The following is a 25,754-nucleotide window of genomic DNA, read 5'->3' on the forward strand; positions in this document are numbered from 1 at the left end:
AGAAAGCACTGCCAGTTCAAGTTGGTGAGTTAGAAAATGAAGTTTTCTCCTCTTTAGGCTGCATCCTAAACTATATAATTTCTTAGTTTTTATAACATTTTTTAGTTTTCCCCACAAATTTTGATGTTAGTTTTTCCATAGGTCTTAATGTTTAAAGTTCAATTTTAAAACAAAAAGTTGAAGTGTCCACTTGGGTTAAATCTTGCCTCTCTCAGTAGTGATTAAGTAGCAGTGTAGTTTAATAAATAGTATGCAGGATGCTGGACTGATGCTACAGCTATGATTTGCTGTATGAGTGAGTATGTGTATTCTTGTACCTCCACATTTGCCATATGTAGATAATTGTATTTGCTCTGTATTCACAAAAATATTGTGAGAATTACTATAATTAGATATTTTAATTTCTGTAAAAGTTTTGAGATACCTCGGATATTATGAGGCATCCAGTGGATAGAGCATTGGGCCTGGAGTCAGAAAGATCCCAATTCAAATCCTGCCTTAGACACTTGGCTGTGTGGTCTTGGGCAAGTTACTCAACCTCTCTCAGCCTCAGTTTTCTCATCTATGAAATGAAGGTAATAACAGTACTTACCTCATAGGGTTGTTATTGGGGTTAAATAAGATAATATATGTAATGAGCATTGAAAACCTTAAAGAATTATATAAATGTTAGCTATTAGTAGCTATTTAAATCCAGGGTGTTTTATAACATTTCACCTTTCTCTTTTTGTGTACCTGAATCTTGATCAATAAACAGATTTTTTTTTATCACTAAGCATAGCTTTTTCAAAATTCATTTTTGTTATCTTTAAAACTTAGACAGCCAGGGTATTTATAAAAGTACTCAAGCATCTTCATTTTAGGGCAGTGAAATTCTGGGTCTTTATGGGGTAGTAAGATTAATGCCTTCTGTGTGTTTTTATGACCTCTTAGCTTTCGATGTAGGATTTCTGTTTACAGTGATGTGTTGGCCCATCTAAGACCGGGCACTCTGAATCAATTTGACGCATTCAAAAAAAATTTTTTTTTTTGGTGAGGCAGTCGAGGTTAAGTGACTTGCCCAGGGTCATACAGCTAGTAAATGTCAAGTGTCTGAGGCCAGATTTGAACTCAGGTCCTCCTGACTCCAAGGCTGGAGCTCTGTCCACTGCTCCACCTAGCTGCCCCTAACTCATTCAATTATTAAAAAATAAGATTGTATCGGGGCAGCTGGGTGGTGCAGTGGATAGAGCACTGGCCCTGAAATCAGGAAGACCTGAGTTCAAGTTCGGCCTCAGACCAAACACTTGACACGTACTGACTGTGTGACCTTGGGCAAGTCACTTAACCCTGATTGCCTCACCCCACAAAAAATAATAAAGTCACAACTTTTTGGGGTAGCTAGGTGGCGCAGTGGATAGAGCCCTGGCCCTGAATTCAGGAGTACCTGAGTTCAAATCCGGCCTCAGACCAAAAACTTGACATTTACTAGCTGTGTGACCCTGGGCAAGTCACTTAACCCCAATTGCCTAAAAAAAATAAAACAAAACAAACAAAAAAATAAAGTTGTATTGATATAATTTGTTTTGTATATCACCAGAATTTCTCCCATTATTCCTCTCCCCCTCCTAGAGAGTATATGAGTGATGATCCAAAAAGAGTAATGATATTTTTTAAAGAAAATAAAAGAAGAAAAGAAAATCAGCAAAATGTGTTAATACAATGAAAAAGTCTGAAAATGAAATGTTCCTCACTTCTGTAATGGAGTTAGGGTAGGGACATCTTCTCTTATTTTTTTCTTTGGGTCCATGCTTGTTCTTTGTAATTTTGTAAAATTTGATCAGAGTGTACATCTCATTCCATATCCACACCTATGTGCTTCCCATGGGAATGTGGGGCCACACACCTGTTTGATTTCTCATTGATATTTATCCTCATCTCTTTGGATATAATTTTTATCCTGAGGACTGCTTTAACTGCATCCTAGAAATTCTGGACTTTTTCTGCTGTACCATAGAAACCTCTTCACCCTGGAAACTTTACTCCTACATCATTTTTTTGGTAGTACTGTTTTTCTGCTTCTGTTTGTATCCTTCGTGCTTAGCACATAATAAGCACTTAATAGATGCTTATTGGCCGACTGGCTTTGGTGGTTGTTTCCACGTATGTGTTTTTGGTCATCTTGTATATTGTTTCTTTGGCTGTTCTTCATCTGATTATGCAAATAGTTTTATGGTTGTTTTTTTAAATTCATCATATTTATTATTCTTACAATACAGTAGTATGCTACATTCAGATACCACCATTTGATTAGCCATTCACCAATTGATGAGCAATGACTTTATTTCCAATACTTTGCTACCACAAAAAGTGCTGCTATAAATGTTTTGCTGTGTATCAGAACCTTTCTTTTTATAGTGACCTCCTTGGTATATATGATTAACAGTGGGAAATCCAGGTCAAAGGGTATGGACATTTTAGTCTCTTTATTTGCATAATTCCAAATTGAATTCCAAAATGTTTGTGCTGATTCACAACTCCACCAACAGTGCCATTCCTATCTTCCTGTTACTTATCAATTATCATCTTTGCCAATTTCCTGGGTTAATTCTCTGGATTATTTTGTTGCGCATATATTTTCTATTATTAGCAATTTAGAGAATTCTTTCACATGGTTGTTAATAGTTTGTAGTTCTTTGGAGAACTGTTTGTTCATATCATTTGATTACTTACCTATTGGAGAATGGCTTTTTAGCCTTGTAAACATATGTATACATGTTTGCATATATTTATACACGCATCTGTTATCTGTATATCTTGGATAGCAATCCTTTAGAGAAATGTGAAAATGATTTTTCTGAGTTGCTTGCTTCCCTTCTTAAATACATTAATTTTGTTTGCAGAAGCTTTTCAAGAAGTGTCATATAATCAGAATTCTCCATCTTTTGTAATTACCTCTACTCTTTTTTTGGTTAAGAAAATTAATCTTCTACCTATAGCTGTGAAAACCATATGATCTGCTTTTCTCCCAATTTTTATGATATATTTAATATTAAAGTTATATTATTTTGAATTTTTTATGGAATATGATGTGAGATGTTGATTTTAAGCCTTATTTCTGCTAATTTGTTTATTGTCTTTGATGAAGTATCCCATTATTAATTTGATTTGAAGGACACTAGAACTGTAAATTAACTTTGTTAGTATTTTCATTTTTATTACATTGGTACAACTTATCCATGAACACTGAATATTCCTCCAGCTTTATAAGTAGCTCTTTATTTCTTTAATGGGTATTTTATAATTGAATCTATATAAATATTTTGTCTGCTTTGGTAAATTTATCCCCAGATGTTTCTTGTATTTAGTAAATATTTCGAATAGGATGTCCCTTTCTATTATTACCTCTTAAATTTTGTTATTGTATAGAAATGTCGTTGATTTGTGAGGATTTATTTTGCAGCCTGTAATTTTACTAACACTATCAATTGTCTCAGTATCTTTTCTGATTCCCTTGAATTTTTTAAGTAAGCTATTTTGTCACCAACAAGATGAATAGTTTTATCTCCTCTTTGCCTATCTTCATGCCTTTAATTTCTTTCTCTTCTCTTATTGTTTTTGCTAGCAGTTCTAGAACAATTGAGTTCTAGAATAATAATAGCAGGGAGAGTAAGCATCCTTGTTTCATCCTTGAATTTGTTGGGAAAGCCTTTTATCCTCTTTGCATATATTTACTTTTAATTTTAGATAGTGTATTCTTTTTATGATATTCAAAAGGTCTTTTTATGCCTATGCTTTGTAGAGGTTTTTTTTTTGTTTTTTTGATTTGCGTAATTTAAAATTGTTCTTTGTCAAAACTTTTTCTTGCATCTATTGAGATAATCAAGTGCTTTGGGATATTTTTGTTTTTAATATGAGAAATTTTGTCACTTTACTATTGTTGAATAATCCTTGCCTTCCCTATTATAAATCCAAGTTGGTCATAATGAATGATTTTTTGTGTGTATTGCTGTTGTCTGTTCAGGATTTTACTTGAACATTTTGAATTGATATTCATTAATAATATTGGTTTATAGTTCTCTTTCTTTATCCTTCCTTGGTTTGTGTATCAGGACCATATTTGCTTCATAAAATGTTCATACTGAAAATTTAACAATAGGAGCCAGTTGAGCTGGCTCTAACATATCATGAAATGCATTTTGAAATGGTATTCATTTTTATTGTACTTTTCTGAGCTTGGCACCCAATGGAAGCTACTAGCCATCTTTCTTTTAACATTTTTTTATTAATTTATTTTGAGTTATCAACAATCACTTCCATAAGTTTTTGAGTTTTAAATTTTTCTTTCCCTCCCTCCCTGCCTCCCTCCCCAAGACTACGTGTAATCTGATATAGTCTATACCTATACATTGCTATTAAACATATTTTCACATTAGTGATGTTGTAAGGAAGAATTAGAACCAATAGGAGGAACCCCCAGAAAGAGGAAACAAAACACAACAGAAAAAAAAAGAGCAAATAGTATGCTTCAATCTGCATTCAAAGTCCATAGTTCTTTCTTTGGATGTGGATAGCATTTTCCATCATGAGGCCTTTGGAGATGTCTTAGAGCCTTGCATTGCTGAGAAGGGTTAAGTCTATCAATATTAGTTATCGCACAACGTGGCTGTTACTGTGTACAACTTTCTCCTGGTTCTGCTCACTTCACTCCGCATCAGACCATACAAGTCTTTCCAGGTTTTTCTGAAGTTTTCCTTTCCAGGTTTTCATTTCTTATAGCACAGTAGTATTCCATTACATTCCTATATCACAACTTGTTCAGCCATTCCCCAATTGATGGGCATCCCCTCAATTTGTAGTTCTTTGCCACTGCAAAAAGAGCTGCTATAAATATTTTGTACATGTGGATCCTTTTCCCATTTGTATGATCTCTTTAGGATACAGCCCTAGAAATGCTATTGCTGGGTCAAAGGGTATGCACAATTTTATAGCCCTTTGGGCATAGTTCCAAATTGCTCTCCAAAACGGTTGGATCATTTCACAACTCCACCAACAATGCATTGGTGTTCTAATTTTCCCACATCTTCTCCAACATTTATCATTTTCCTGTTTTGTCATGTTGGCCAATCTGATAGGTGTGATATAGTACCTCAGAGTTGTTTTGATTTGCATTTCTCTAATCCATAGTGATTTAGAGTATTTTTTCATATGACTTGGCTTTAATTTCTTCATCTGAGAACTGCCTGTTCATATCCTTTGACCATTTATCAGTTGGGGAATGACTTATATTCTTATAAATTTGACTTAGTTCTCTATATATTTTAGAAATGAGGCCCTTATCAAAGACACTGGTTGTTAAAATTCTTTCCCAGTTTTCTGCTTCCCTCCTAATCTTGATTGCATTGGCTTTGTTTGTACAAAAACTTTTGAATTGAATGTAATCAAAATTATCCATTTCACATTTTGTAATGTTCTCTATCTCCTGTTTGGTCATAAATTCTTCTGTTCTCTATAAATCTGACAGGTAAACATTTTTTTTTTCTTTTAAAGTAAGAATATCCTCTTGATTTAAGAAATCAAGATACTGGCTCTTGCTTTCAAAAAAAAAAGTATTTTTAAACTGGGAAAATAAACTAATTCATCTGACCCTAGATCCAGATAAGTTCAGGAAATTTTTATCCTCAAAGAGGGGAGTGTCATGTTTTCTTTGGGTCCTAGCATCATATGATTGTAACTCCAGGGCTGCAAGGATCTCAGAGACATCTAGTCCAATTTCTTTATTTTACAGAGCTTAAGTAATTTGTCTAAGGTTACACGAGTAGTAAGTATCAGAGGTGGGATTTCATTCCAGATCAATACTTTCTCTACATTGCCTCTTAAAAGAAAAAAAGAAGCTCAACTTGCTAATAATATCCCTTTTTGGTTTTGATGCGGTTGAAGGGTATGTGACAAGCTTAATTAAGTTGTCATGAGACTTTGGCTCTGAAGTGCTTAAGTTCACAAAGTAATAGGATAAACAAGATAGCTTAGTTAGAATATTTAAAATAAAGAAATATTTTTAGTCTTCCTCAGATATTTTATTTAAAATCATAGGCTAATAAATAGTTCTAATCTTTAAAAATTTTTATGTAAAATGATAAGGTATTGTTTTATTAGATATATTGGAGTTAATACAGTAATGCAAAGCAATACTGATATATTTCTTTAAAAAAAATTCTGTTATTCATACTTTCACTTTGAGATTGGCCCTGCTTAATCTGAAGGGGTAGTTTTATTGTACTTTTTTCCTCTGTCAAAAATATATACATAAAACAAGGAGACAGGTTGTGTTTCTGATTTTCTATTTTTTTTCTTTTAACTAGAATCCTATATTCATTTCTATAAGAAGATTATTTTGCAAAGAAACTATTTTTATGCCTTTGTGGTAGCAATTACTCTGCAATGTGTTCATAATAAGCTTTGAATATATATATGTATATATATATATATTTATTTTGTTATCGTATTGGTTTCATATGGAACCCACTTTCTAGCATTTTCATTGAAAGTCTTTCTGGTTTGGTAGTCTTTTTATGTTTTTGTTTGACATTTAAAGTTTTTTTATTTTTTTATTTTTTATTTTTAGGCAATTGGGGTTAAGTGACTTGTCCAGGGTCATACAGCTAGTAAGTGTCAAGTGTTTGGTCTGAGACCAGATTTGAACTCAGGTTCTCTTGACATCAGGGCCAGTACTCTATCCACTGCGCTACCTAGCTGCCCAAAAGTTTTGTTTTTTAATGTGAATTTTTTCCCTTTCTTATTTCTTTGCAGCTAGTGTCTTATACTTTAAGTGAAGCATCTCAAATTCTCTCTCTCTTTCTCTCTCTCTCTCTGTCTCTCTTTGTGTGGTGAATAGGTTTAAGTTGGTCTGTCTTATTTTTCTAATGATTTAAATTCATCTTGGTGGCACATTAGATAGAGCACAGGATTAGGTATCAGGAAAACCAGAATTTGAATCCTGCCTCAGACACTCTCTAGGCATATGAACCCAGGCAAATAATTTTTAACCGCTCTATGCCTCAGTTTCCTCATCTGTAAAACTAGGATAATAAGAATAGTAGTTGCCTCACTGGGTTGTTGTGAGGAACAAATGAATTAACATCTGTAAAGTGCTTTGCAAACCTTAACATGCTACATAAATGCTAAATATTATTATTATCATATTTTGGATAGTGCTTATTATTGTATTTTTGAGGGTTTTATTTTATGTATCTGTGATCTCATTGATAGATATTCTCTGTCTAGTGGTATAGATCAGAGGTGTCAAAACACACAGCCCCAGGCTGCAAAACTCCCTCATGCTCCTGAACCAGATTAAAATGTAATTGGGAAATAGTTTACAAAATAAATAAAAATGTAATAGAACACAGGTAATGTTAATGTGTGGTTTTCTAAGTTAGTATGTGGCCTGCAGGGATCTATGTTTTAGTGGCCCATTTCTATTTGAGTTTGACACTACTGGTGTAGATTACAAGCCATCCTTGCCTTTTTTTTCCTATTCAAGTCTTCCTGTAAACTTCCCCAAGTGGTCCAACCAATATGTGAAGAATTTTCTTTTCGCTCTCTCGACATGGTGTGTCATTGGACCATCTAGGATATCTGTCAGTTATCCCTTGCCTGCCCTTTGTCCATTCATCCATACCAGCATATAATCTTCAAGTAAATGAAGTTATCAAGGTGTAATGATGCCTGTTGATTAGAGAAATGCAAAGTAAAACATCTCTGAGGTACCAGCTAATATGACAAAAAAAGAAAATGATAAATGTTGGAGAATATGTGGGAAAATTGGAACACCAATGCATTGTTGGTGGAGTTGTGAACTGATCCAACCGTTCTGGAGAGCAATACTGAAAGAGATCATAAAAAAGGGAAAAGGACCCACATGTACAAAAATATTTATAGCAGCTCTTTTTGTGGTGACAAAGAAATGGAAATTGAGGGGATGCCCATCCATTGGGGAATGACTAAGCAAGTTGTGGTATAGGAATGTAATGGAATAATATTGTTCTATAAGAAATAGTGAGCTGGCAGATTTCAGAAAAACCTGGAAAGACTTGTATGGTCTGATGCGGAGTGAAGTGAGCAGAACCAGGAGAACATTGTACACGGTATCTGCAGTAACTTGTGTGATGACCAACTTTGATAGACTTAGCTCTTCTCAGCAATACAGTGATCTAAGACAGGGGTGGGGAAACTATGGCCTTCAGGCCACACTTGGCCTTCTAGGTCCTTGGGTGTGGCCTTTTGACAAAGTCCAAGTTTTAAGGAATAACTCCTTTTATTAAGGAGATTTGTTCTGTGAAGTTTGGATTCAGTCAAAGGGCTGCATTTAAAGACCTAGAGGGCCACATATGGTCTTGAGGATGCAGGTTGCACACCCCTGATCTAAGACAATTCCAAAAGACTTGTGATGGAAAGTGCTGTCCATATCTAGAGAAAGAACTGTGGAGTCTGAATGCAGATTGAGGAATACTGTTTTCTCTCCTCTTTTTTCTTTCTTGTGGTTTTCCCCTTTTGTTCTGATTCTTCTTTCACAACATGACTAATGTGGAAATATATAATATGATTGTACGTGGATAGCCTATTTCAGGTTGCATACCATCTTGAGGGAGGAGGCAAGGGAAAAAGAAAAAAATTGGAACTCAGAATTTTATAAAAGTGAATGTTGAAAACTATCTTTACATATAATTGGAAAAAATAAAATATTATTAAGTGGAAAAAAATAAGATAATTATGAACTGATAAAAAAAAGATGTAGTGATGTAAATTTCTCTTAGGACGTGACTAGACCAATATTGCTTAATGAAAAACAAAACACACTAGATTTTAAAAAGAGCAACAACTTTTTCATTTTCCTGTGTCTTGGCATGGGGCTGCAAAGATATACTTATCAGAATGATAGAGCTGTAATGCTGTATCAGTTCTGTCATTTATATCTCCAAGGACATCAAATGATGAAATCCTTCTGTTATGCTCTTGGTTGCATACCAGGAATGAAGTGTATCAGTAGGGATAGAAATAGGGACTGGATATAAATTTCATAGGTATAGAGAACTCCTAGATGAGGAAAACTGCCTCCACCAATCCTGATCAGCTACCTTCTCTGCAATTTATAGCCTTAGAGGACTACCTTAGAGCCCTGAGAGATTAAGTGACCTCCCCAGGCTCCCAAGGCTAGTGGTTCTGAGGCCAGATGACTGTTACGCTTGCTAAGGATTGAGAGAATATATCCAATTTAAAGCAAGTTGTATTGAGGTTTTACATTTTTTAAAGTAAAAATATTTATATAAAAGTTTATTTTTAAAATGTTATTTTTATTGATTTTTTTTACATCAAGTTCATTCCTGAATATATTCTCACTTCCATCCCTTACAATAATGATTTTTTTAAATGAAAAAAGTAATCCAAGAAAATCACTAAACACATCGATCATCTCTGAGAATCTAGGAAATATCCCACACCCCTATTCCTCATCTATGGTGAAGGGAGAGAGGTATAATTTTTCCACTTTTCTGCAAGACCAAATTAGGTCATAATTATAGAGTATTCAGTTTCTTTGTTTCTTTCTTTCCTTCCTTCCTTCCTCTCTCTTCTTTTTATTTTATATTTTCACTGTTGTAGTTGCTGTGTATATTGCTGTCCTGGTTCTTTTCTCTTACTTCATTCTCCATCATAGCATCATAGATTTAGCATTAGGAGGAATCTCAGAAATCATCTGGTTCAGTCTCCTTATTTTACAGGTGAGGAAACTGAGGCCTAGGGAGGTTAAATGAATTGCCCAAGGTTCCAAAGGCATGTTTATATGCCTTCAATTCCTTTGAATTTTTTTCATATTCATAGTTTCTTTCAATGTCTGATAATTTGTTTGGCTATTTCATGACTCATTAGTGCCTAACATTTTTAATTCTTTCCTATCATAAAAAGTAATTGCTATCAATACTTTGTTATATATGTATTGGTCATTCTTTTTGTTTTTTGCCTTATTTTTTGACATTTGATCCTATCTACTACATTCTTGATTGTCAGTCCTTCAGCCAACATGCATTCATTAAGCTCCTACTAGGTGCCAAGTACCATGCTAAATGCTGGGAATACAGAAAACAGTTCTTGCTCTCAGTGTACTCACAGTCTAATGGAAGAGACAATATGTAAACAATTATTTACAAACATATAAAATAGTATAATTTGGAGATATTCACAGAAAGAAGGCATTAGGGCAATCAGGAAAGGCTCCTTATTCAAAGTAAGATTTTATCTGGGACATGAAGGAAGTCAAGAAAGCCAAGAGGCAGAGGTAAGAAAGAAGAATGTTCCGGGAGACAGTTAGTGAAAATGCATGTAGTCACAATATAGAATTGTGTTGTTTGGGGAACAGCAGAGAGTCTAATGTCACTAGATTGCAGAGTATATGAGAATGAGTAAGGTCTAAGAAGACTGGAAAGGTAAAAAGGTACCAGGTTGTGAAGGGCTTTGAATGCCAAACAGGACTTACATTTATCTTTGAGGTAGTAGGGAGCTGCTGGAGTTGATTGATTTAATAAAGGGGTTACATGGTCAGACCTTCAATTTAGGTACATTAATTTGACAGTTGAGTGGGGGGTAGACTGGAATGGGGAGAGACTTGAGGCTGGGAGATAAACTAGTAGGCTATTGCAATAGTCCAGGCTTGAGGCAATATGAGGGTGGTAGAAGTATCAGAGGAGAGAAGGGAGAGATTAATTTCCTAAACCTAAGAATAATCTTAATTTTTTTTGCTTTCTTTAACCTACTTTCATCTGATGAACTAAATATTAAAGAAACAGGAATCCACAGAACAAAAAAAAATTTCATGAGGTTTACAAAGGAGGTTTTAAATGATTCCTTATATTAATCTATAGTCATGCACTATTCTTAAAGATCTGGCTTAACTTAATACTAGACAAATTCAACTTTCTGGTTGTTGGATAAAGGGTCATGTGTGTCTGTGTTGGGAACAGTATATTGTTGAAACTTAGAAGTTTTGTTTGAATAAGATTTTTATTGACAATGTAGCAAAATCAACATAAGACAACTTAGTTTCTTAGTATTTTTTTTTTGTTGTTGTCTCCTGCAGTGGTACAAAGTTATTTCCTTTCATGGTCTTCTTAGCTTAAGTTGAGGACATGAAAAAAAAAATAGAACTTTGTAATTTTTGTATTTTGTGTCCCTTTAACTGTTTCATTTCATCATTTAAGATTAAGTATTTGATTAAAATAAACTCAGTTTGTACATGTCAAGCATTAATTTAACAGAAAAAAAGAAAGTTTGCCATAACTTTTTATTTCATTTAAATTTAAGACTGCATTGATTTACATTTGGATTTCTTTTAAATCTTATCCATGACCTTCCCTGCCCTTTTCTTTTTTATATTTTTTTATGAGTATTGCTTTTTCTCTTTAATGCATTAAATCTTTCAAGCTAATGGTGGAGTCTCAGTAATGCTTTTCAAAATGGATATAGTTAGAAATATAGTTTCCTTGTTTGTAAGATGGCAATGTTATCTAAAGGTCTAGTGTTTAGGACTCAAATTAAAAAAAAAATCAGACAAATTGGAATTGATGGTGTGTTTTTTCAGATTTTCACTTTCCAGTTAATAGAACTGAACAGAAAATGAGACATTTGAAGGATAGTTTAACTCCTGTCTCCCCCTTTTAATGTGGACTTATCTCCCTCATACATCATTATATGTTATCTTTTTAGTTTCATTGTACCTAGATAAATCCCTTCTTACCCACAAAGGGTAAGATTAGAGTGATACTAAATAACTGATATAAATATCTGAATTGTGGAAACTTCGAAGGCTTGTTGTTACTGTCATTTCTCTATTGAAAGTGAGTAAATGGACAGTTCCTTAGGTGATGCCAGGGAGTACTGCTACAAAATGCACTAAAAGCATATTTACTACTGTTTATCTTCTGTTCTCTTCCACCTTCTTGGCTCCTTATATATGAATAAAAAGAAATGCCTGCCTCCCAATTTTGAAAAGTATTTGTGTTCATACTAGATAGAATGCTTTCTCAACACAAGGCCTGTATAACATATAGCCCGCGGGAGGCTTGTGGTTACCAGAGGATTTCAGGCTGCCCTCAAAACATGTAGAGGACATTAAAGAAAGTTGCCTCTTTGCACTCTCTCCTGTTTGTCACGTGACCCACGGCAACTAGCCATCGTTATACCTTTACTTGGAAAGTGAGCTACTAAAAACATATCTGTAGCCCGAGGAAGTTTAGTCTGTTTTAGTTTTGGCCCCTACCAACTGCCAAGTTGGGCAGGTCTGATCTACATGGATCCATTGCAATGTTCCCTTTCTTCTGAATTTTATCATACTTTGTTGTGAGATATTTGGATATAAATTCATCAGGTTCTTTTGATCTTCCTTTAGTTTTAAAATCCTTACAATTTCCTTACAAATATGAGTTTTCATATTTGGTCATCTTGCTCTACTTGGGAACTAGTAGTTTCCCTAAATATACTTAGAGGTACATCTGTGATTTGAAAAATAAATAAAATATATCAAAATTGGCTAAATGTTAATGATTTATTTTAGTCTGTTGTCTGATCTTGGTTGTATTTTCTTTGAGTTTCAGAAAGGCTTTAGAATCATACTGCTTTTTATAGTTCGTATTCATGTATGATCTGCCCTAGAAGTAGACATTCACTTATAAAGTAGGAGTACAAACTTTTTCCCTCCTCCCCAGGACTTTTTTATTCAACACAATTAACTTGTAAGGAAGAGGGGAAAGATTGAATTTTATTTTCTAACTTTCATATTAGAAATATGGCAGGAAATGTAGGAAAACTTTTTTCCCTAAAAATTCTTTTAGGTTTTCCCTCAAATTCGTAATAAAAACGATGATGCTGTTTGTAGATTTTCAGCATTTTTGGAGTTTTTCTCCTAGACATTCCCATCTATAAATATATCAAACATATTTTGTATACAAGTCAAATTGATTTTTAGCTTAAGCTTTAATAGGTTAAAGGTTAATAAATAGGTTAATACTGTTGGAACACCCTGTGTGGTACATTTATATCTTTCTAAATGAGAAGTGCTATATGCTTTTTCCTTTTATCCCAAATATCAATTTTATAATTTTCTCTCCTCAAAAAAGGAAGTTCCTATATACATACACATATCCCACACACATAACACACACACCATCTTTTTCTTTTTCTCTTCGCCCATTGCCTTAAAATTTCTGGAAATTTTGCATCTCAATTTCACACCTTTCTTAACTTTAATCTTTTGGTTTAAAGATTTTACTTCAATTTCTTTGGGTTATTAAATTTTTCATCTATCTGAGAATTTTGCATTTAATATTTGCTTGTTATTAATGAACACATATTGGAGTTTAGGAAAGCATAAACATTATATTCTAAATAAATTAGCTTGAATAATGGAGAATCAGAAATTATAACTTGAATGAACCCTAAACTAATTGGGGATAATTGATCTTATAATCTCTAAGCAAGCTAAGTCTGATTTTAAGGAATTTGAAAACCAAATTTACTTGTGATAATGAAATAGTACTTTGTATTGTCTTGTAAATTGCTATGAAAAAAACTTTTTTTTGGATGAGCTGATTAACAGACCAGTTATAGTAGTTTATGAGAACTGACCATCATAGTAGGGACACTGATTCTTAGATTCATGTGTTATTTCTTTTAAAAGTTTGTTTATATGGTTATAGTCTTGATTGTTCTGATATTGCTTTTGTCACTGCGTATCACTTTATAGTCATCTCCCCATATGTCTTGATGATTTTCACATTCCTTATTATCCAGTCATGCTGCTTTACCTTCATGTAACAGTTTATTCAGGCATTTCTCAGTCAATCATGGAGATATTGTTTTTGGGTTTAACTTATTCGTTTTCTAGTTTCTTTAACTATAAATGGTTTTGATTTCTTTTTTTTCCTTCTATTAGTATCATTCAGAGAAATAAATTCTTCTAATAATAGTCCATTTTTTTGTTTCTCATTAATTTCAAAAAGTTATATTTATAGCATCATTAGATGACTCTCAGTCTTGTGCAGTCCCTGTCTACCTCCACTATGTCCATGGCAGGGACAGAGGGTGATGAGAATCATGGTTTTTAGACTCTAAGTAAACTTCAGTTTGACTTTTGGTACTCTAAATATGAGATCCTTATCCATTGAGTGGCCACACTTGTTGGAGGAGATGAATGATATTAATTTTGATATTCTTGCTATGAATGATAGTAGATGAGAGAAGGATATTGCAGTTCACAGGTAGGATAGCTTACAGGACCTTCTTGGAGAGGCAAAAAAAAAAGGAGCCAGCCGAGTGTTTTATTATATGCCTAGAGACTGTGGGAAATATTATCTCAAGAGACAGTTGGTCATCACATGTTATGCTATTGTTGATAAGTATTTGGGGAAGGACCACTATGAAGATAATGGCAGCTTATGCATTAACATCAGTTACTGCAGACGAGGTGATAAAGAAATTCACTGAAGCTTTGTGATAATGCTTTCCAAATCAAGTCACAAATAAGCTGATATTTGGCAAATTCAGTACAAAGGTGGGGTAAGGTGAAAATGAGGAGAAATATCTGGGAAAGCATAGTTTGGGAGAAAGAACTGACAGTGACCAAAGACTTGGGAGATTATATAGAAACCTCACACCTCATTAACACTTTGTTCAAAAAAAGAGCTGGTAGGCTTTGGATATTGTGAGTACCAGAAAAGACCACAAAAAAAGAATTGACTATAATAGACAAGAAAAGAATTCTTTTTTGTTATAGGTGTTATCAGTGAGTCAGCTCTCTGTGTACACTAAGATGATCAACTCATTGGAACTAAGATTAGAATTTGTAAAAAGACAAAATACTAATACTAAATATGAAAAATACTACTGAGAAAAAATTGCACACAATTTAAAAGATTTAGTCCTGAATTATTCCAATAAATTGACAAAGTGGGAAATAGACAACAGAAATAACATAAGTACCAACTACAATGATTCATGTGATCTCCAATATTAAACTCCAGAAGGGCTAATAGAAGAAGTGAAAATGGCACCAAAGACAACAAAATTTGGGGGGGAGGGAAGGAATGTATAACAGACCAACTATATAGAGAGGAGATCTGTGCCAGAGGTTGTACAATAATTGTAAAGGCATTAAGGTACCAATATATATAAAGTACTTGAAGGAAACAAAGATAACAAAAGTATAGGTAGGGGTAGCTAGGTGGCGCAGTGGATAGAGCCCTGGCCCTGGAGTCAGGAGGACCTGAGTTCAAATCCAGCCTCAGACACATAACACTCATTAGCTGTGTGACTCTGGGCAAGTCACTTAACCCCAATTGCCTCACTCCTCAAAAAAAAGTGTAGGTTAAAAAAACCCGACTTATAACTTAGTATTTTGCTTTCTTTTTTTTTCTTTTAATTTTTTTGGTGACCTTTCCAAGTAATATTCAACAATGTGTCATATTCTTATAATTTCAGATTGACTGAAATGTGAAGAGAACATAAGATCCCGTTGTGTTTTATTAAGTTTGATGAATATGAAAATATATTTGATTTAGTTGAACAAAATGCTTTTTTACAGATTCTTTTACAGCAATTGTCTCCTACCTGCTTTGAGATTATGGGAAGGGGCAGTGTCTACCCTAGGCACCAAGTCTTAATCCAGGAACTGAGGCTATGGACATAGCTAAATAGAAAACACTCCTAATACAGGGAAGAAATACTGTGGGCTAAGAGAATCCCAAGATAAATTCCAAAAGAAGTGGTGTTGCAATAATTACTCTTTATAATTATTTTGTGGTCAAACTCCCTCCCCCTCCGAAGTGAGTTGGCCACAAGGATGGAAAAAACAAAAAGCAGAAATAAAACATGTAGATTAAAATCAGAGTACTTGAAAAGAGAATAAATAGAAGATAGAAATGCACACCAAAGGAGTAGATGCCCTAAAATGAGAATGGAGTAAACAAAACAATAGTAAATTCAATGATGCAATAAGAAGTTTTAGAACAAAAACAGAAAACTGAAAAATTAAATCAAAAAGTGAGATATCTGCTGTCAAAAGCAATTAATCTGCAAAACAAGATGATAATTTAAGAATTGTTGGACTCCCTGAAACATAACCAAACTGAATACTTGGATACCACAAGAAATCCTAAAAGAAAACTGCCCAAAATTATTAGAACCAGAAGGCAAAGTGAAAAAAGAATCTGTAGGTGATCTCTTTAAAGAGAAATGAAATAAAACACACTGAGAAAGATGTCCAAAATCTAGAGGTTTTTAGTCAATTAAAAAAAAACCTCTGAAAGCAGCTAGAAAGGAGATTAAGTACCAGTCAGTTGGTAAGGAAGAAAGGGGAAATTTGGGTATACAAACAAAAGAGGCTTACAATTAAGATATCTTGTAAAAATAGGTAAACCAAACCCCAAATTTAATGACTGATAGGTTTGGAGCAAAGAGTTCCAAATAACCAAGGGTTTAGAACAGACCTGCGCAACTTGGAAGCAGATAGGTGTGCCGGTCGCGCCGTGCACTCTCCTCCTACAAGGAGCAGGCTGCCAGGGTCATACTACTTATCAGTCTTTGGTGCCCACCCGGATAAACACAGAGACGAGCCGATCAGGAGGTGCAAACACTCGAGCTTTATTCTGAGGCCATCACAGCAAGGCCAAGCAGGAAAGCCAGAGCAAGAGAGCAGGAGCAAGAGAGAGCAAGCTCCGACCCCTACCGCCCCTATATACCTTCCTAGCCCCTCCTCCTCAGCCCGCCTACTAATCATTGATTGTAGGATCAGATACCGGAAGGGGATGTCCGGGGTTAGCGCTGCACCAAGGGAGAGGACGTGACACAGGAGGCTAGGCCCAGATACAGGAAGGAGACGTCTGGGGTTAGCGCTGCACCTAGGGAGAGGACGTGACAAAGGAAGCTCGTTCTCTGCCATCCCACTCCCACGTGGCACAGCCCCCTGCCTCAGGAGCACATGCTCCGGTTACTTCCCCGTATCCAGTTCCTATCCCAGTTCACCATAACTCCACATGGCACAGCCCCCTGCCTCGGGAGCGTAAGCTCCGGTTACTTCCTAATATCTTGTCCCTTCCCCATCTTGCCACAACCCCCACGTGACACGTAGCCAACATCAGACAATCCCTCACAGATAGGGGCCAAAATTAAAATAGGCTAAACTTCGGGCATAGATAGGTTAGACCAGAGAGAGGTTACTTGACAAATGGGACCGAGTGCACTGGCAACCCTACATTTTTCACAGGCCGCTGGAAATCCTTTGGTGGGTTTTATGTTGTGCAGACCTGGGTTAGAAGTATTGTCATGGAACAAAGAGTATGCTAACTCTGCCTCCTGCCTTGCTTAGCATTTTGGGGTGTTGAGGGTGAGACTGGACTGAAAGACAAAGTAACCAGACTTCTTTAGATTGTCAGGACATGAGGTCTTCCAGGAAAAAGCCAGCCTTCCATGAACACAAGGAGATAGAATACAAGAAGAAAAGATTTAGAATAAACAGGGTTGTGTGTGTTTTACTTTCAGAATATACAAACATTTCCCCAATACCACTGGGAAATACTTTCCCTTATACCACCTTGATATATGGAGCAGTGGGCTCAAAACTTAAGTCATTTTCTAAATAGCACTGATTCCACCAAGTTCATGTCCAGATGTGGCATGACTGCTAGGTGAGTCTTTCTAACAAACAGGCTAGAGTCCCTCTTTAGGACATTAATGCCGTACTGGTTGCAAAGCTTTGCCTAGATTCCTACTCTCAGATTCCCATGGCTTACTCTTCCATGGTTGAAGAAAACTCTACTCCCTGCGTCTGGAATGGAAACAAATTTCCAAAAAGGCTGAGGACCAAGATCCAATTGGTAGAGGGACACATGGCCTCAGAAGAGAAGGAGGTTTTGAAGCCTTTCCTCTTACAGTGTAGTCTTTCACTGGATTCCATGAGACAGAGAGCTGCCGAATTTCCTCAGAAACCAGTTGAGCAAAGAAACCCTTCCTGTAGCTGAAACTGACTTCAGCCTTTTTGAATACAGCACTGGGTCTAGAATCAGGAAGTCCTGAGTTCAAATCCTGCCTTAGACTTTTACTAGCTGTGTGACTCTGGGCAAGTCACAACTTCTGTCTACCTCAGTTTCCTTAGTTGTAAAATGGGAATTATAAAAGCACCTATCTTCCAGAGTTGTTGTGAGGATCTAATGAGATAATGTTTATAAAGTGCTTAGCACAGTGCCTGGCACATAGTAGGCATTTATTAAATATTTGTTCCTTTCTCTCCCCAGGCATGTGGTTAAGTTATCCAGAACTAGCTACAGAGCCACATATGCTCTGCAGTCTTTCCAAGGCACCTCCATTATATGCCATTACTGTTCTCCCAGAAGCGAACTTACCAGGTTCTCCACGTAGAGAAGTGCAGTAGTCAAACTAGCTGATGCCAAATTGCCATTATACAGGGCTTTTCTAATGATAAAATGAGCCATTCTAAAGGGCATAATGAAAGAGTGAAGCCATGTGAGTATAGCAGTTTGAGGATAGTAGTACTTTGTGGAGCAAGGATGTTGGAGGAGGTAACAGAAGAAAGGGAGTTTCAATTAGACTTTAAATCACAGTTCACCAGGAGAAGATGATGAGAGTTTGCTAGTGAATAATGGTTCATGGGGCCCCCAACCTATTGGAATCTGTACTGTTGGAGGGTGAGATTATGGAAACCTGGAGTGTTATATTTTGTTTTTGAATTTTGGATAATGGCAGGCAATTGGTGCAGGATAAGGTTTGTCAGAGGTTCCTAGGTTTCTGGGTTAGTAAGTATATGGTGTTCTGGCCTCTGATAACAACCCTAGATTGTAGCTAGATTGTAGTTAGCAGTAAGAACTCAGGTCTTTCCCTGGCGATTGTGGGATACCTTGGGATTGTGAGGAAGGAAGATAGATGTTAATAGAGGTCCGTTAATGGAATGTAATCATCTTGTTAATTTTACTTATTCTTTACTTTTTTTTGTGTGTGTCTGAGGCAGTTGGGGTTAAGTGACTTGTCCAGGGTCACACAGTTAGTAAACGTCAAGTGTCTGAGGCAGGATTTGAACTCAGGTCTTCCTGACTCCCAAGGCTGGAGCTCTATCCACTGTGCCACCTAGCTGCTCATACTCTCCTTTTTTTAAATGATTAATTTGTTTATAAAGGAATTTTTGTTGTTATTCAGTTGTTTCAGTTGTGTTTGACTCTTTATGACTGCATTTGGGGTTTTCTTGCAGAGATACTGGCGTGGTTTGCCATTTCCTTCTCCAGCTCATTTTATGGATGAGGATACTGAGGCAAACAGGGTTAAGTGACTTTCCCAGGGTCACATAGCTAGTAATTGTCTGAGTCTAGGTTTCAACTCATGCAGATGAGTCTTCCAGTGCTCTCTCCACTGTGCCACCTACTGCCAAGTCCAGTGCTGTATCCATTGCACCCACTTAGCTGACCCTTACCTGAATGTTGTTATTATTTAGACATATCAGTTGTGTCTGACTCTTTGTGATCCCATTTGGGGTTTCCTTGGCAAAGATACTGATTTGCCATTTCCTTCTTTATCTCATTTTACAGATGAGGATATTCAGATAAACAGGGTTAAGTGATTTGTCTAGGGTCACACAGCTAGTAGTGTCTGAGGTTGTATTTGAATTCAGGTGTTCCTGACTCCAAGCCCAATGCTCTGTTTTCGGTGCCACCTAGCTTTAGTCTTCCTTATTTCACTCATTCTCCTCATCTCCCTACCCTAACACAATCACACACACAAAGTGCTAAACCTATCAGTCATTCAACAAGCTGAGTATCTGCTGTTTGCCAACCAGACCCTGTGTGTGAGGGATACAGTTGCACAAAATCAGCATACAGTGATTTGATGGGAGCTGCTGACAACTCAAGTAATCTGGAAAGTTCACTGGAAGGAAGTGGCACTTAAGAAGGAAGGAAGAAAAGAAGGAAAGAAAGAAGGAAGCATTTATTAAGCTTTTACTATCTGCATGGCACTGTGTGAAGTAGGAATACCAATATCTAGTGACAGCCCTCATGGAGCTAATATTACTGTGACTATACAAAGAAGGGAGCTGAAAAGTGGGAGGTCGGAGGGGAAGGCATTTAGTGCAGCAAAAGCCAGGAACTAGGCCTGGAGGGGAAGGATGATCTGTACCTTTAAGGGAGCATTATGCCTATATAAAAATATTCACTTCATATGTTTTGTAAAAACTGAACTCCTTGCTTCCCTATTTCATGTTGGAGTTTACCTGTTCAGCCTTAGACACTTAACTGGCTGTGTGTCCCGGGTCAAGTCAGTTAACTTCTGCTTGCCTTAATCTACTGGAGAAGGAAATAGCAGACCACCTCAGTATCTTTGCTAAGAAAACTCCATGGACAGTATGATCCATGGGGTCTCGAAGAGTCGTATGTGACTGAATAATAACCATGCTCATTACACAGTCTCCTTCTCTCCTGACTTTTTTTGGAAACTTTTCTACAGAAAGGTTTGTGTCATTCATTAGTTAACCAAAACTGTAATCTTTTTTAAAATTAAATATTATCTTTTTTAATGAAAAGAAATCAGTTTGTCCTCCCAACTTCTCACCATTGAAAGAAAAAGATGCAGCCCTTGTAACAAATATGCTTTGTCAGGCAAAACACACTCCTATGTTTGCCTATGCCCAAAAAAATGTACATCTCATTCTGCACCCTGAGTCCATTACCTTCTGTAAGGAAGTGGGTAAATAGCATGCTTCATCATCAGTCCTTTGGAATTGTGGTTGGTTATTTAATAGATCAGAAATCTCATGGATTTCTAAGTTGTTTATTTTTAGAGTGTTGTTATATAAATTGCTCTTCTGGTTCTGATCTCTTCATTTTATGTCAGTTCAGGTTTCTCTAAAACCATCTCCATCATTTTGTATGGCACAATAATGTTCCATTACATTCATCAACCAAAGTTTGTCCAGTCATTTCCCCAATCAATAGACATCCTTTTAGTTTTCAGTACTTTGTTACTACAAAAAGTTAATAAAAATATTTTTGTACTTACAGGTCCTTTTCTTTTTCTCATCTCTTGGGATATACATATAGTAGCATTATCATTGGATCAAAAGATATGCACAATTTAATAGTTTTGGGGATAGAGTTCCAAATGGTTTTCCATAGTGGTTGGATCAATTCAATCAACAGAATGCACTGATTAATTAATATACTTGTTTTTATCATAACCCTTCTAATGTTTATTATTTTCCTTTTTTATAAAATTTTCCATCTAATAGGTATGAGATAGAACCTCAGAATTGCTCTAATTTTCACTGTCTAGTTATTGGTGATTTGGAGCACTTTTTTCATATGGTTAGCAATAGCTTATATTTCTTCCATAGCAAAATGTCAATTCATATTCATTAATCAGTTTATCAATTGAGGAATGACTTATTATAATTTGAATTGGTTACTTATGTCTAGAAAGTGAGACCTTTATCAGTGAAACTTGCTGCAAAGATTTTTTCCCCTTACTTGCTTCCCTTCTAATTTTAACTGTACTGTTTTGTTAAAAAAACTTTTCAATTTTATGTCATCATAATTGTATTTTTTATCTTCTGTGATCTTCTGTATCCCTTATTTGGTCAGTATTCTTTTACTATCCATAGATTTGAAAGATAGTTTCTTCCTTGCTTCTGTAATTTGTTTATGATATCACCCTTAATGACTAAGTCCTGTATGCGTTAGAGTTTATCTTGGTTTATGGTATAAGATGTTAGTCTAGTTTCTGCCAAACTAATTTCCAGTTTTCCAAGTCTTTTTTGTCAAACAGTGAGACCTTATTCCAGTATCTTAAGTCTTTGGATCAGTTAAATGCTAGACTGTTAGTTTTGTTTTCTTTTGTATGTTGTTTGCTTATTCTGTTCAGCTGATCTACCTCTATTTCTTAATCAGTACCAAATCGTTTTGATTACTGCTTTATAATATTGTTTGAGATCTGGTACTGCTGGGTTTCCTTTTTTTTTTAAACACTTTTTTTTTCCCTTATCTACTTTTTGGTTAGATTTTTCTGTCTCTGAAAGTGGTACGTTGAAGTGTGGTACAGTGTTATAGTTGTACTCCATTTCTTCAACTAACTCATTTAGCTTAAGATGCTATGCCATTTAGTATGCACCTATTTATTACTGATATTAATTCATTGTGCTACCTTTGAGCAAAATATATTTTCCCTATTTGTCTTTTTAAATTTAGTCCATTTTTGCTATTGCCATGTTGGAAGCCAACAGCTTTAAAGGCTATCTATGGATCAGTTAAGCTATCTCAATATGAAGATGTTTGCCTTCATATTTCCAGTTCCATGGAACTGGAAAAGTTCCCAGATGGTATTATTACTCTTCCTTTTTAACTTCAGCTGAAGCATAATAGATTTTCCTCCAGATTTTCCTCTTATTTTAACTGAGCAAAGCTTTCTTTCAACTATGTTTTCTTCCAAGAAAAAAAAAACCCAGCATATTATTGGATTCTGCTTTCTATCCATTCTTTGTTATACTCTTCTGTTTTATGAATGAGTTGACATTCATTGTTATGATCACATTGACATTCATAGTTGCAGTCATTAATTGTGTATTTCCCTTCATTCTATTCTCTTATATTTTTCTTTCTTTTTATTTACTTGCTGCTCTTTATTAAGAAGAGAGTGGTGAGGGAGAAGGGTACTCAGCACTAGTGCCTTGGATTTGATGCATTCAGCTTCTGTTTCTCTGACCCTTTCTCCCCTCACCCCAAATCCTATGACAAGTTCTTACGCATTTAGAGTAAGGAAAGGGAAGGAAAAGGAAAGGAATAAGCATTTACATAGTACCTACTATGTGTCAGGAACTATGCTAAGCACTTTTTACAAATATTATCTTATTTGATCCTCACAACAACCCTGCAAGGTAGGTGCTCTTATTCTCTCTATTTTTCAGTTGAGAAAACTGAGGCAAGCAGAGATTAAGTGACATGTCCCGGGTCCCACAGCAAGTAGATGTCTATCTGAACTCAGGTCTTCCTGACTGCAGGCCTAGCACTCAGTCTACTGTACCATCAGCTGCCATTTAGCTTTTCCTTTTAAGTATTTGGATGGCATTTCATTTGTGGCATATGTGAACTGTTGATGATGCCTTTCAGCCTACCTTTTCAGGAAATATAATTTACCGGTTTATCTGTTTTACTAAAGTCTTTTTTTGCTCTTGTCTGATGTTGTGATTCTTCAAAACAACATTTGAGGAGTCATCAGAAACCCAAATGCCTACTGTCTTATCTGTATAAAATTTTTATTAGAAAGATATGCATATACCCATATTATCATGAATGAAAATTAAATGGGAATAATTAGATTTTCACAGACTGTACTCTAGTCTGGAGCAATATCATATCTTCACAGTTACACAATAAATAACTTTGTTCAGTGATCTTCTGTTTACTAATATCAAATGAGGCATAATGCATGGAGATATGATTTCCAGAGGCATTTTACCACTGTTATGAAGGCTATCCTGTGCAAAGCCCAAATGGAAAAGGGTTTCCCTGTTGATGATGAAGCTTTATGGAATCTCCCTTTTTCGGGATGTCATTATGTCCTGATTTCATCAAGGCTAAGAATACTACAAGACCAGCGAGATTCATAATCATTCAAAGGAGATGAACTTAACAATCTATACAGGAAAAAATAGGTGGAAGAAAGATGACTGTCCTTTATTTTAGGACTCTTGGTTCAGTGGGGAGTCCATTCAATTAGATCATTACATATGTCACTGAGAGGAACTGCATATGGACAGTGATCTGAACCTAAAAGTAAATAACAGGTAGTGAGTAGGCTTTATTGCATTTAGGAAATCATCTAGTACTTTAAGTGTGATTGTAAGCTGTTCCTTGACAGAAACCCACCTTTTAAATACTAATATTCTCAAGATGCTAACATGGAAATTGTGGGAAATTATTATTTCCAAAAATTCAAAATTACAAATAATCTAAAGGGCCATTGGAAGATATAACTTACTTATGATGGACATATGTAACATCTAGTTCTTTTACTAATAAGGACTAATGTCAAAGAAAGGGATCATCAAACACAATGAAAGTGTGTGCCTGGAGAAAGATGCAGGTCGGGTCAGTGATGAGAGAGAGAGATGACAGGTCTATAGCCCAAGTATTGCACTAGTACCTACAAAATATTAAAAGGTATAGGGGAAAGGCCTCCAGGATGTTGGGTAGATAAATCCTTTATGCAGGATTTGTGGGAAAAGAGAGACAACAATCTCACAAAATGAAAAGGCAACGATATGTTTCAGTCAACGTTGGTGATGTGAGCAAATCACATTGCAACATCACAGGTCTTTCAAAATACAAGAATGTAAAGACTGAATTTTAAGACTAGTAAAAATAATTTCCTAAAAGAATTAGAACTTTAAGTATTTTTTCAGTGACACTTCCAAATCACTATGCAGTTTATTAGAAATTATCTTAGTTCTGGCAGACTTTGAGGCGTAACAATATAAATGAACCCTGTATATTAAGAATTTAGTGAGGAGTAGCTAGGTGGTGCAGTGTATAAAGCACTGGCCCTGGATTCAGGAAGACCTGAGTTCAAATGCGGCTTCATACATATAACACTTACTAGCTGTGTGACCCTGGTCAAGTCACTTAACTCCATTGCCTACCCCCCCCAAAAAAGGAATTTAGTGACTTAGATTCAAGGCTTTGCTTTTCTACTAACTTGGTTTGTAACCTCAGGCCAGGCTAGAAAATGGGAATATTAATTTCTGCCCTACTTTTTCTATCATAAGGATATTGAAGTTTGAATGTAATGATGTGTACCAAGTTTTATTTAAAGTAATAAAATGTCACTTCCATAACATTTAAGACACTACCATGTTTTTGGTTTTTGGTTTTTTTTTGTTTTTGGTTTTTTTCTTTTGGGTGAGGCAATTGGGGTTAAGTGACTTGCCCAGGGTCACACAGCTAGTAAGTGTCAAGTATCTGGTCTGAGATCAGATTTGAACTCAGTCGTCCTGACTCCAGGGCTGGTGCTCTATCTGCTGCACCACCTAGCTGCCCCTCACTACCATGTTTTAGAGGTGAATAGAGGTACTAAAAGACTTTAATGTCTGTTGAGGGAGACTTCTCACACTGGCAGCTCTTCAGCTGTGTGGCCCTTTACTTGTTCAGAAAATATTGCCTGTCTCATGAGTAATGTATTTGATGGTGTAAAATCTTTCCAAGAAACTTAAGGGTTTCTGTTCACAGTGCTTCCATAAAGACAATGAGTGAATGGTAAACAAATAGTAATAACACATGGGGAATATATCATCCCATCCTAAATGAATAATAGTATCCATTATTATACTTTTCTTAAAATTTCTGTAAAATACATGCTGTGTTCTATTTGTCAGAGTGCCTAAATAGCAGTAAATTTTATTTATAAGGTATATTAAAATATGTGTCTACATAAACTTAATAGTTGCATTTTTCATTACAGGCTTCTACTAGCGAGTTAAAAGCAACAGAACCATGGCTCAATTTCCAACATCTTTTGGTGGTAAGTTTTCAGATTTTTCTTTAATAATTAATTAATAATTCTTTTTTCCTTTTTCTGTTTTGATCTGTTTCTTTCAAACATTCTAATGTGAATAGAATGCATCCAGGATCCTCATAATATGTGGCCCCAAAAATAGAAAATGAAAACTTTCCTTCCTCCAG

General features: G+C 35.6%; 1 protein-coding gene across 3 annotated transcripts in view; it reads left to right on the top strand.

The window, feature by feature from the left end:
- The window catches only part of ITSN1 (intersectin 1), a 283,395-nt gene that overhangs the window by 38,429 nt on the left and 219,212 nt on the right, over positions 1–25,754 (top strand). For all 3 annotated transcript variants that reach the window (XM_027875448.1, XM_027875446.1, XM_027875447.1), the window contains one exon: positions 25,534–25,593. In XM_027875448.1, coding sequence (XP_027731249.1) covers positions 25,566–25,593 — 28 coding nt within the window. In that variant the 5' untranslated portion in view covers positions 25,534–25,565. The remainder of the gene's footprint in view (positions 1–25,533; positions 25,594–25,754) is intronic.

This window comes from Vombatus ursinus, unplaced genomic scaffold (genome assembly GCF_900497805.2).
Source record: "Vombatus ursinus unplaced genomic scaffold, bare-nosed wombat genome assembly UNPS02014809.1, whole genome shotgun sequence".
NCBI classification, from domain to species: Eukaryota; Metazoa; Chordata; class Mammalia; order Diprotodontia; family Vombatidae; genus Vombatus; species Vombatus ursinus.